Raw genomic sequence first — 10,841 nt, 5'->3', positions numbered from 1 at the left:
GGACCCACAGACCTTGCTGGCACAAATTCCGCCTGACGCAGAGTGCTTCACGGTGATGGACTCGTGTGGCGCTTTTTTCAGCGTCCCACTCAGCTGCGAATCACAAGGACTGTTTGGTTTTATGTTCAAGGGCCAGTTTTATCAGTATCAGAGACTGCCGATGGGCTATAAGTGTTCAAATGTGTTCAACAAAGTGTTAAAAGATGATCTTGAAGGGTTGGAACGGCAGGTGGAGAGCACCGTTATTCAATACGTGGAAGACATTATTGTCTATGCATCTGATGTAGAAACATGTCACGAAGATTCAATCAAATTGTTGCAAATTCTTGCGGAAAATGGTCACAAGGTGTCACAGAAAAAACTCCAATACTGCCAACTGCAGGTTGATTATTTAGGCCAGAAAATATCACGCAGATTGAGGCTTATTTCAGATGGGCATACGGACGGCCCCGAAGCCCAGAACGGTCAGACAGATGTTGACATTCCTGGGCAATGTGGGTTATTCAGCCTCCTGGGTGGAAGAATACGCTAAATTAGTAGGGCCTCTGAGGGCCATGATCAAGGACACAGGCAATAATGACCTCCACGCAGTGCTGGACTGGACACAGGATGGCCACGTGGCATTTGAAACGATCAAAACGAGATTGCAAGAGGCTCCGGCTTTGGCTTTACCTGACTATTCGAAAAATTTTGTGTTATTCACCTCCACCTTGGAAGGGGGTAGGTTTGCGTGCGCGGTCCTCTGCCAGCCTACAGGGACCGGGTCCGTACCCCAACCTGTGGCTTAACTCGAAATCTTACTCCGAGGTGGAGATGGGACTGCCACCTTGTTATCGAACGATGGCAGGAGTCTATTTGATGTATGACAAAGCCTCGTCCATCACGATGGACTATCCTGTGACCATCCTCACTCATCATAGTCTTTAGACTCTTTTGAATCATGGTAAGTTCACCTTGACAGAGCCCCAGAGACTATTACAGGCTCTTGGAGCAGGAGGATGTTACTCTGGCAAGGTGTACTACTGTAAACCCAGCAGAATTTATGCCAACTTCAGAGCACGGTGACCCCCATGATTGCGTGCATGAATCAGAAAGATATTCCCGGTTGCAGTCTGATTTAGAAGCCATCCCCCTGGGGGAGGCGGACCTAGAACTCTGGACAGACGGTTCTTGTTATCGAGTCGGGGAGACGTTGTGTGCGGGCTTTGCGGTTATACAAGCGCACGGGGCAGAATTTGTGACAATTAAGGCCGAAGTTATACCACAGCCAGCATCAGTGCAACATGCTGAATTGGTGGGGTTAATGGAAGCGTGCCTGCTCGCAGAGGGAAAAAAAGTCACAATCTATACTGACTCAGCATACGCGCATAGTGTGTCCCACCTGTTCGGAGCGGTGTGGAGGAATCGGGGGCTTAAAAAGACCGATGGTTCCCCCATACAACATCATGCTCAAATATTGAAGCTGCTAGATGTGATGATGAGGCCCAGCGAAATCGTCATTGCGAAATGTGCTGCTCACAAGTCAGATGCGTCCCGGGTCACACAAGGTAACAAACTGGCAGGCGAAGCAGCCAGGGCTGTAAGGAAGGGTCAGCAGATGGGAAAAACTTTGTTGGTCACGCATGAGGTCGACCTCGAGGACAAGGTCACACTCAGGGATGTAACCTTGATGCAAGCAGCAGTTAATCCGATGGACAAACATTTGTGGGTGTTGAGGGTGGTTTGCCAAGACTCGGACAGGGTGTGGAGAAATCACGAGGGTTTGGTGGTTGCCCCGCCAGATTTGTTAGGACTGCGAATACAAGAGGCACATGGGCTAGCCCAGGGGTGGGCAAACTTTTTGACTTGCGGGCCGATTTGGGTTCTAAATTTTGACCTGGGGGCCGAACCAGGAGCAGATGGATGTAGTATTTGTGTGAAGTAATAGAAATGACATGTAAAGGTCATTGCACAAAAGGTTGTTACTTTTAATAGGTAGTAAAGCATGGATATTCAAAAAAAGCTTTTTGAAAACAAATGCATTTATTAACAGCATTAAAAAAAGATTTCACCCAAAAAATACTATCAGTGATTCTCATTAAATACGACACTGTTATTATGAATAATAGTTTTCATCACTTCAACACCTCCAGGTCAGATTTATGAAATATGTTTATCTAATGAGGCGAAATCACATCAAACGGCAAACATTCTGACAGAATACATCATCTTGAAGAATCAGTGAAAGAATACATCTACATAAAGTATTAAAGAAATCAATAGTCTTGTTGGTCTCCCTTTTTTGCTAGGGCATCATGGTCTGGAGTAAAATTTGTTGTGGTAATTCTTAGGATAGAGCCGAGGTATCCGTCCATTAACCTAGATCTGTGACGGGCTTTGTTGACGTTCATGTGGCTGAGCGTTTGCTCACACACGTAGGTCGAGCCAAATGGTCCACTCTTTTTTTAAACACTCGGCACTCAGTGTCCACCTTTCTTTTCCTCGGGCCACTCATTTTAATGGAAGGATTCCAGGGGAAGGTTTGTGGGTGGCGTTAGCGTAAAACCTTATCTGAAAGCTCAGTGCGCGAATTACGAGAATGCTGACGTCACAGCCCACACTCGAAATTTGGCACTGATGGAAATAGAGCGCGGAGTGCGCCGGGTCCGTACTACTTAGTACGTACACGCACTTGTGAGTGCGCACCGAGCTTTCTGACACGGCTTCTGGGAGTAAATGCGCGAGTGGACGGTTCCCCATCTTTTGGGGAAACATAGTAATTGCAAAAAAATGACCCAAACAATTTTTAATAATACAATTTATTCAGGTTTGGCGGGCCGGATTAAACGGCCCCGTGGGCCTGATGTGGCCCGCGGGCCGTAGTTTGCCCATTTCTGGGCTAGCCCATGTGTCAAGGGGGGAGGTGAAGCGAAAAAATAACCGCAGAATATGGTTTTTGGGCGCCATATTTGCTCGAACAAATCAATCACGTCATTGGGAAATGTGTCATCTGCTTGAAAAACAACGTGAGGCGAGGGGTAGCCACCCCCACGGGTTACATCCCGACTCCAAACGGCCCCATGAGGGAGCTAGTGGTAGATTTTGTCAACATGATTCAATCGGTCGAGGGGAAAAGATACATGTTAGTCGTCGTGGACCGATTCTCGAGATGGCCGGAGGCGTATCCGACTAAACGAAAAGATGTTACCAATTATCTGTGCCGCGAGGTCATCAGCAGATGGGGGCTTCGCGATAGAATTTTGTCAGACAACGGGAAAGAGTTTGTGGATAAGACGGTCAAACTAATTTTTCAAAAATTGGGCATTAAACAGCAACTGTGTGCCGTGTATCACCCACAAATTCAAGGCATTTATGAAAAAATTAACGGCGTTTTGAAAAATCGAATTTCCAAAATTTGCCAACATACAGGCTTGAATTGGATAGCTGCCTTGCCACTGGCACTGATGGTATGCAGGTCAAGTGCACTTCGCGACTTACACTTGACTCCTCACAAATTGGTGACCGGAAGACGCATGCTGTCGCCGTTTCTGCGCACCAGTGGCAAAGGCCCGAGCCTGTCGGTTTTGGAGGACAAAATGAAGGCCTATGTCAAACACCTAACCACGATATATAGGAACATTTCCACCTATGTTGTTGACAGGCAGAAACAAGAAGAAGTGCAAGAGAGACTCGAAGCGAACACTAAAGACAGTTCAGCCAGGAGACAAAGTGTACCTGAAAGTGTTTCGCCGGAAGTGGTTCAACAAACGGCAACAGGGGCCATTCGAAGTTGTGCGCTGTACGGGGACAGCTGTGCAAGTGAAGGGATTGCCAACTTGATACCATCTGATCATGAAGAACCCCGAAGGGGGAGTCATGACTTTGGAGATTCAAAACAACCAGATCAGGAGCTGCCGTGTGGCCAGGATCGGTAGCAGAAAGGGCGTGGCGATGCTGTGGCTGATGGTGGGCCTGCACTGCCTGTTCCTGTTGGACTCGGGGGCGTCACAACCAGGGCCCGGGATGGTCAACAGTTTGAACATATCAACTTGGACCACGCACCCTCCCAAGGTGAGGGTGACTCGTCAAAACACGGTGGCACCGAGCCATCGGCGCCCGGGGGTGGTGCCCCCAGTGAACCGAGATGTCCGCCAGAACCAAGCGGCGGATGCCCAGTCAGACGCAGAGCCAAACCTGAACGTTACCTCGAGCACTGTTGAGGGGGTGCTAGGGGGTGCCGTCCTACTGCCATGTGACTGCACCACCGAGGTGGGGTCTCTGTGCATACACACAGCCCGATGGGAGGACAACACCGGTAGTGTACTTGCCCTGGCTGGGCGCACTTATGCAGACGATGTACTGTTATTGAATTCATATAGGTGAGCCGATATATAGGCTAGTGGCTAGTTAACTGTGCGCTGTTTGTCACAAAGATCGGCGAGACTGATTTCAGGCAATATAAATGTACTTGTTTTCCTCGGGGCGTGGGGGGATTAAACCGCACGGTCAGCCAACGGAAGGCAGAAAGCATTAATTTTGTAAAGTTGAAGGAGAGAAGGGCAAGCGCCGAAAAGCGCCCAGGCAGCCCGCATCGTGGGCCTGCAAGGGGGGAGGGAGCAGGGGTATCGGTTACGGTCATGACCAAAAATGACATGACACCCCTGATAAACATCAACGACTCTCTTGAAAATCGGTCTGCCATTTCTGACATGATTGTGGCGAAGGTGGAGAGTGAGGGGCCGCCGCCTGTCGCTACAGAGGATGTCGACGAGTTGTCCGCTGACTCTGCCTGGTCCCCTACGGAGGAGCAGAGTAACCTGCGTGCCATGGCACGACAAGAAACTGCATGGAAGGCGTATGGGTTTGAGGCCTCGGCATTACAGGGGGTTGACGAATGGGCGAACAAGAACATGTGGTATCAACTAATAGTACATTCAATTAAATCATCCAAGGCGGTGAGTGGGCCGTGCTTGGTCCGGGTCAAAACACCCAGTATGCTACAGGCGGTTTTTCAAACCATCCCTGTGCCAGTGTCCAATAACTGTCAACTCCGGTTGTTGCTTTGGTTGGTGTATGAGCAATCCTGGGAAGCGCCCGAAACTGACGCGCAGGTCAGGAAGATTTTCAAACCCACAGGGGAGTGCGCGTGGATAAGCGAGTTACCCTATTTAGATTGGCTAGCCGTGCATGACGATATTCAGGTAGCAGTGCCGGAGTCTATAGATGTACCTTCGGTGACAGTGCCGGCGTGTTTTTGTTCTAACGTGACACACGGAGGTCCGGGAGTGTTTCTGGGGGCGGCGGAGTGTGACATGTACTCCATGCAATTCCCAGGTACGCCGTGGGGAGAGAGAGGCGCTATTCATCCGGTAACTTTCACACCTCCAAACGCACGGCACGCTATTACGGTAATAGTGGAAAATCGTACGGCCCCCGGGAATACGACCATAGGTAGTCTTAGGGATATCTGGTGGGTGTGCGGGGCTAAGGCCTATTTGTTTTTACCTTATGGCTGGGTGGGTTGCTGCTATTCGGCAACCTTAAGGCTCCCGTTTGAGGTGATTCCCATTAAGAAGGGCCCTAGGGTAGTGTTTTTAGTCAGGTCCCGAGTCGAGGTAAGAGGGACATGGCGAAGTTTCACACTACGGAGGCGTACCATTGGAGAATTAGTTTGGGGGAGAAATGGGGCCTCGGGATTTTCCCCTGGTATGGGGTTACGTTTTTGGCGGATCATATTGATAACATTACATATACTTTTCAGGGTTTCGCAAATGAGACAATCAAGGGTTTCAGACAGTTGTCACTTATCCAGAAGAGCCATCGCCTGACCCTACTTAAACACGACATGGCCTTGGATTATTTCTTGGCCCGGCAAGGGGGGTTGTGCGTGTCCCTCAATTTGTCGGACGACGCCTGTTACACTCTAATCCCTGATAACACAGATAATATAACCAGTGTCATCGACACGCTTAGAGTCATCCGGGACTCTTTTGGGCTCTCCGAAGGCGCCGGCTGGTCGGCTACGAGCTGGCTGCAGGAGAGGCTGGGGCCTAGGGGGGGCGATGCTGGTTCAGTTGTTGGGGGCGCTTGGGATATCGTTGTGTGTAATGTTTTGCTTTTGCACCGTAATATTGACATGCGCGAAGGCCGTGATGTTGCGGTGGTTCGGAGTGGTAATGCCGGGGAACGAAACCCAGATGCCGTTAATCCCGGTCGAACGTGGGCGGATTGGGGATTCGGGGAAGAGGTGCTGGTGAATGATAGGTATCCCTTTAAAAAAAAAAAAAAAGTGATGTCATTTTGGTGTGTACCGGGTGTTTTAGCTTAGATTTTGCTTGTTTTTCTTGTTGGGTTGTACACTTCTGTTTTTTTATTTTTTATTTTCCTCATTGTTGGGAGGAATCCCGCTTAAATTGGTAGGCTATGTTGATTTTCACTTGTGACTGGATGGAGACACCTTACGAGCCTGTCGGGGGGTCTAGTCTTCCTTGCGCAAAAAGCCCCACAAAGGGGGTCTGCCATGCAGTGTTGCCCAGTCGGGGGTGTTTGGGAGGGGGAATGGAGAGGCCATCCGGCCCGTGATGGACAGTGCCGCTTCTCTCGTAATGATGTTGAATGCATGCGCTGCATTTTGTGCCGTTGTCATCACTCGATACTGGCAGTGGTTCTCATTCGTTGCAGGACACTTGGATGCTGACCGGGGCCTTGCAAGGGACTCTAAGGATGGTGGTATGGACATGAGGACTTTGTTTGGACATTAGGCCCTGGGTAGCGCCGGCCGGTGCTCTTCACCGAGGAGGACTCAGTGGACTGGACATTACTGCGGCACGCACTCACACATGGGGGGCTTGACTGTTGCATGCTAATGATATTCGTTTTTGTATACCTCACTGTTACTTCGTTGGTTTGCCGTGTTTATTAACGTCATTGTTATCTCATTTCTTTGCCTCGTGGTGTGTTTACGATATGACAATGCTGGTTTGTATTTGGGGGCATGGTTCTGTTCATAACTGTTTTTGGGGCTCATGCTACGCTTTGTGGAATGTAATGTGTACCGGAGCTCCCTTCACATGGCTGACGCCAGGTGAGGGGGGTCACTGGGGGTGTAGAATGGGCCTCCCTCTTTTTCCTCGTCATTAGATTGGTGAGGTTTTTTTCGACGGTGGTCCGGCAACTTTTTGGGACTTCTAGCGGGCCACAGCAAAGTTTTCTCTCCAAATTGATGGCGTGGTTAAAATAGCACCGAAGGGGTGTGTGCGGTCGGCGTCAATTGGTTAAGCGGGTTGGGGGAATTCAATCTTGGTCATGTGTGGTTCCTGAGAAGCCTCAGATTGCTGTCAGGGAGAAATTCGATATTAACTTAGGTTGAGTTTTCCTAGTTAAAGTAACCTTAAGTACATAGCATGCCTTGAGCGTGATTTAGGATGAGACAAATAGGTCCAAATTGTAGATGGAAACCATAAAATGTTTGGGGGAAGATTTTTGAATGTAAGACCCAAGGCGGGAGAAGACAGGGGGACTTCTTTTTAGCGAGAGATACTTCAGTTCTGACCGGTTGAATAAAATCTTTCTCCAATCAGCCGTGTGTCAGTGACGTTTTCCTTCCCTGAGCCAGCCACCTATCCGCCGTTTGATCTTGGAGACCAGCAGAACATCGAGGATAATTTACCACAGTGGCTATTTGCTAAAGCTTATAGGAAGTCTGACATTTTGACTTTATTTTGAAATTGGGCAGCATTTTTTACTCTTATAGTGGTCATATTTTAACAAACTCATCTTAGAGATTTGCTTTTTTGTGTTTGAACCCGGGCAAAACCTTGCACACACATCACACCTGGTAGACCCTATATTATTATAGTTATTGAAAGTTTTTTTTTTTTTAATTGCATGTGGTTGCTGTCGCAATATGCTGTGTACAAAGACAAATGATGCAGTTGTTGAGGTTCTGAACCTGGGCTAAAACTCATGAAACTCATACACCTAAATCTCAATTTTACTCTCTTTGATCCTGCACGACTTTCTGTCTAGCGCGGTTTAGCCATAGACCCCAATTTTTTTCATCGTAAATACATTTTTAAGTAGTATTTTAAATTGATGATATAAGGACCATACAAAGCTAAATGACTTCCGCGTAAACCTGAGCTCTAGTAATTTGATGAATTTCGACCAATTTAAAGGCAGTTTGATCTTGATGACTGCTACTCACTGCGCAGCCGGCCGGCCCACGTGGTCCACAGCAAGCCTCCTTGCACATGGCAAGCTGGCCGACATGTTCCACTGCAAACGGAGATCCTCCTTGCTGCACACCCGGTCAGCCAAATTTGTCTGCTGACTGACGTGTCTGCTACACAGAACCCCATGTCCAACTGGTACGAAGCTGAAATCGTTCTGCTAATCTTGTTTCTCATATTTTCGCAGGTTGAAGTGAACAAGAGTTGTGCATATGAATTTGGATCACCATTTCTGACAGTGACAGCAAAACGTGACAAACCAATCCAGGAAAGAATACACGTTACAATACTTGCCTGCCTGCATCCCGGTGACGTACATACTGAGATGAAAAACAAACAGGAAGAGCGCTCCAAAAGTGGGTGGGCCAGTGAATCATAAATGTCATCCCCCAAAAGTCCTTTAATCACTACAGATTATTTTGGTGGCGTGAACTTTGGTGCTGATGTAATTTTTTACATTTTGTTTATATCTTATAAGTACCAATGTTCAGCCCGATTTAGTGTCTCTTTAATGATGCAAAAAGACAAACGTCATAAACGTTATAAACGTCAGTCAAAATATTCATTTAAAAATTTGCTTTTTTTGTTTTAAGCAAACTCCAGTTACTCAAGAGAAAACAAAAATTATTGGTGGTTCTGAAACCGAAAGGCAGTGTTATGCAGTCAAGATTTGTTTTCTTAATGGCAGCATTATGCGAAATCAAGCATTGATAGAACTCTGTTTTAATTTTAAAACCATTTAAATTTTATTTCATTTTTTACGAAAACTCCAAAGAACCCTGGAAAACAAGGTTGCTGCATTTATGAATCTGTACATCAACATTTGTTACAAACAGAACAAAAACATTTTCATATGTACGTGTATGTATATAAAAATAAGCATCTTTTTTGAAACTCCAAAGAGCTTGGCTCTTTCGCAGAGGTCCATGTGAGCGCTGTGGAGTCAGTCTTGCACATATCTACTCAAAACACAAGCATGCAAAAAGAGATGAACTTGTGAAAGTGTTGTCATTCAAAATTAATGTACAATTCAAAAGTTGCAAAGGAAAACAATATAACAGTTTTCAATATTTGTTAATGTAGCATACAAACGCTCCTGGTGTTTAACACCAGATGAATTCAATTTATTTTTTCATTTAAATTTACAAAGTGCAATCGCCTACAGCAACTAAATGATAAAAAAACACAATGGCAAAGGAGGAACAATTCTCATGTATCCTGTCTTGTGCTCTGTATGTAATGCGTGTGCCGATTCGTTCAAAAGCCCAGTCACTTATGCAGACCTATTTTATATTCTGTATTACATGTACTGTAGTTTATACGTTTGTGCGTGTTTTCTACTGGAGTGAGTCACTGTTGTGAAGAGCCAGCCCAGTCATATCAGCATCATCGTCATCTCCACTGTCCCCAGACTCATCTTCACTATGGCTTCCGAGCATCACCTGCTGTACTGACAGTGTCGCACCATCTGATGTTAGGCTGTGTAGACCCTCCACATTCATTGTCACCATTGTTCCTGAAAGCCAGACAAGGAATTTCACTGTCCAACAATGTATCTGTGTGAAATGTCACTTGATCAAGGAGCAACACATGAGATCAGATGACTTTGCGTGTGCAGTGTGTGCACTGAGCACAGCAGTGTGTACTCTGTGTTAACAAGAAAAACGCAAGAGGTGGGTAAAAACAGTGACAGAATTGATATGCATTATTGATATACCTGCAAATAAACACAGGTAGTGTGGAATAAATCTTTTAGTCACCTAAATTGGGAATGACACTGACGTTTTGGGTCTGCAACTTTTTCGGGCACATTATTTCAGCGACTTTGACAAGGCAGTCTTTAATAAGGTCTCAATCTGAAAAAGGCTTGCTATGTCTTGCAATGAGTTGGGCAACATCATAGCTGGCAATTGTAGCCTTCTCTTTGAAGAAATATTCACTTAAAATTCACTATATTCACTTTAGTATCTTGGGGATGGTAAATGGACGGCAAATTTCTTCTTTGTCTACTTTTGTCTTTTTTGGTGGAGCAACTGCCTTGATCAACAGTAGTGGTAAAACAGTTGCTGGCCCTGGTGTTAAAATTAAAGCGTGCAAAACACTGAGGCAAAAGTTGAAGTGGGGGCCATATTTTATTCTATTTATAAACTAGCTACTTCTTGAAGCCTGGTGGTAAACCAAACTTGATTCCGGAGCCGGACTTGTCCTTGCCATACGCAAAGCGTTTAGCTATTTCTGAGTCATTAAACATATTGTGAAAGTGCTCCCCTATGCCCTCATTGGAGGTGTATGAATGGTATTTGGTCGCTGACTGCAGGCACCACAGTACCTCGGCCACCAAACGCTGAAGTGGTCCATAAGGTTAGCCTTCTGCGTCTGGCATTGTACGGTGCTGATAACACTAACGCTGGCAGTGGCTTGCTGGGTAGCGGGGGAAGTTTGCGTAATATAGCCGTTCTACTACTGCAAAACATTGAAATGTTAACCTGCCCACCCCGTTGGTGCAACTGTTGGCTTGGGTTAGACTCCATGTGCGACCTGACTTGACAGGATTCAGTCCCATCCAGATGATTTTTTTTTTTTTTTTACAGACACAGCCATAAGCCTCTTGGTTGTTACCTTTCTTCTTTG

The 10,841-nt window shown here is 46.5% G+C and overlaps 1 protein-coding gene across 11 annotated transcripts in view; it reads right to left on the bottom strand.

The window, feature by feature from the left end:
• Positions 1-8,931: 8,931 nt before the first annotated feature.
• LOC148394684 (homeobox protein PKNOX1-like) overlaps positions 8,932-10,841 on the bottom strand; it is an 83,256-nt gene continuing 81,346 nt past the window's right edge. For all 11 annotated transcript variants that reach the window (XM_088382769.1, XM_088382771.1, XM_088382770.1 and 8 more), the window contains one exon: positions 8,932-9,726. In XM_088382769.1, coding sequence (XP_088238895.1) covers positions 9,548-9,726 — 179 coding nt within the window. In that variant the 3' untranslated portion in view covers positions 8,932-9,547. The remainder of the gene's footprint in view (positions 9,727-10,841) is intronic.

The sequence above is a fragment of the Syngnathus floridae genome, chromosome 8 (assembly GCF_059516105.1).
Source record: "Syngnathus floridae isolate MCC-2025c chromosome 8, RoL_Sflo_1.0, whole genome shotgun sequence".
Taxonomy (NCBI): Eukaryota; Metazoa; Chordata; class Actinopteri; order Syngnathiformes; family Syngnathidae; genus Syngnathus; species Syngnathus floridae.
Note: the sequence above shows the minus strand (reverse complement) of the source record. Positions and strands in the feature narration are given on the sequence as shown.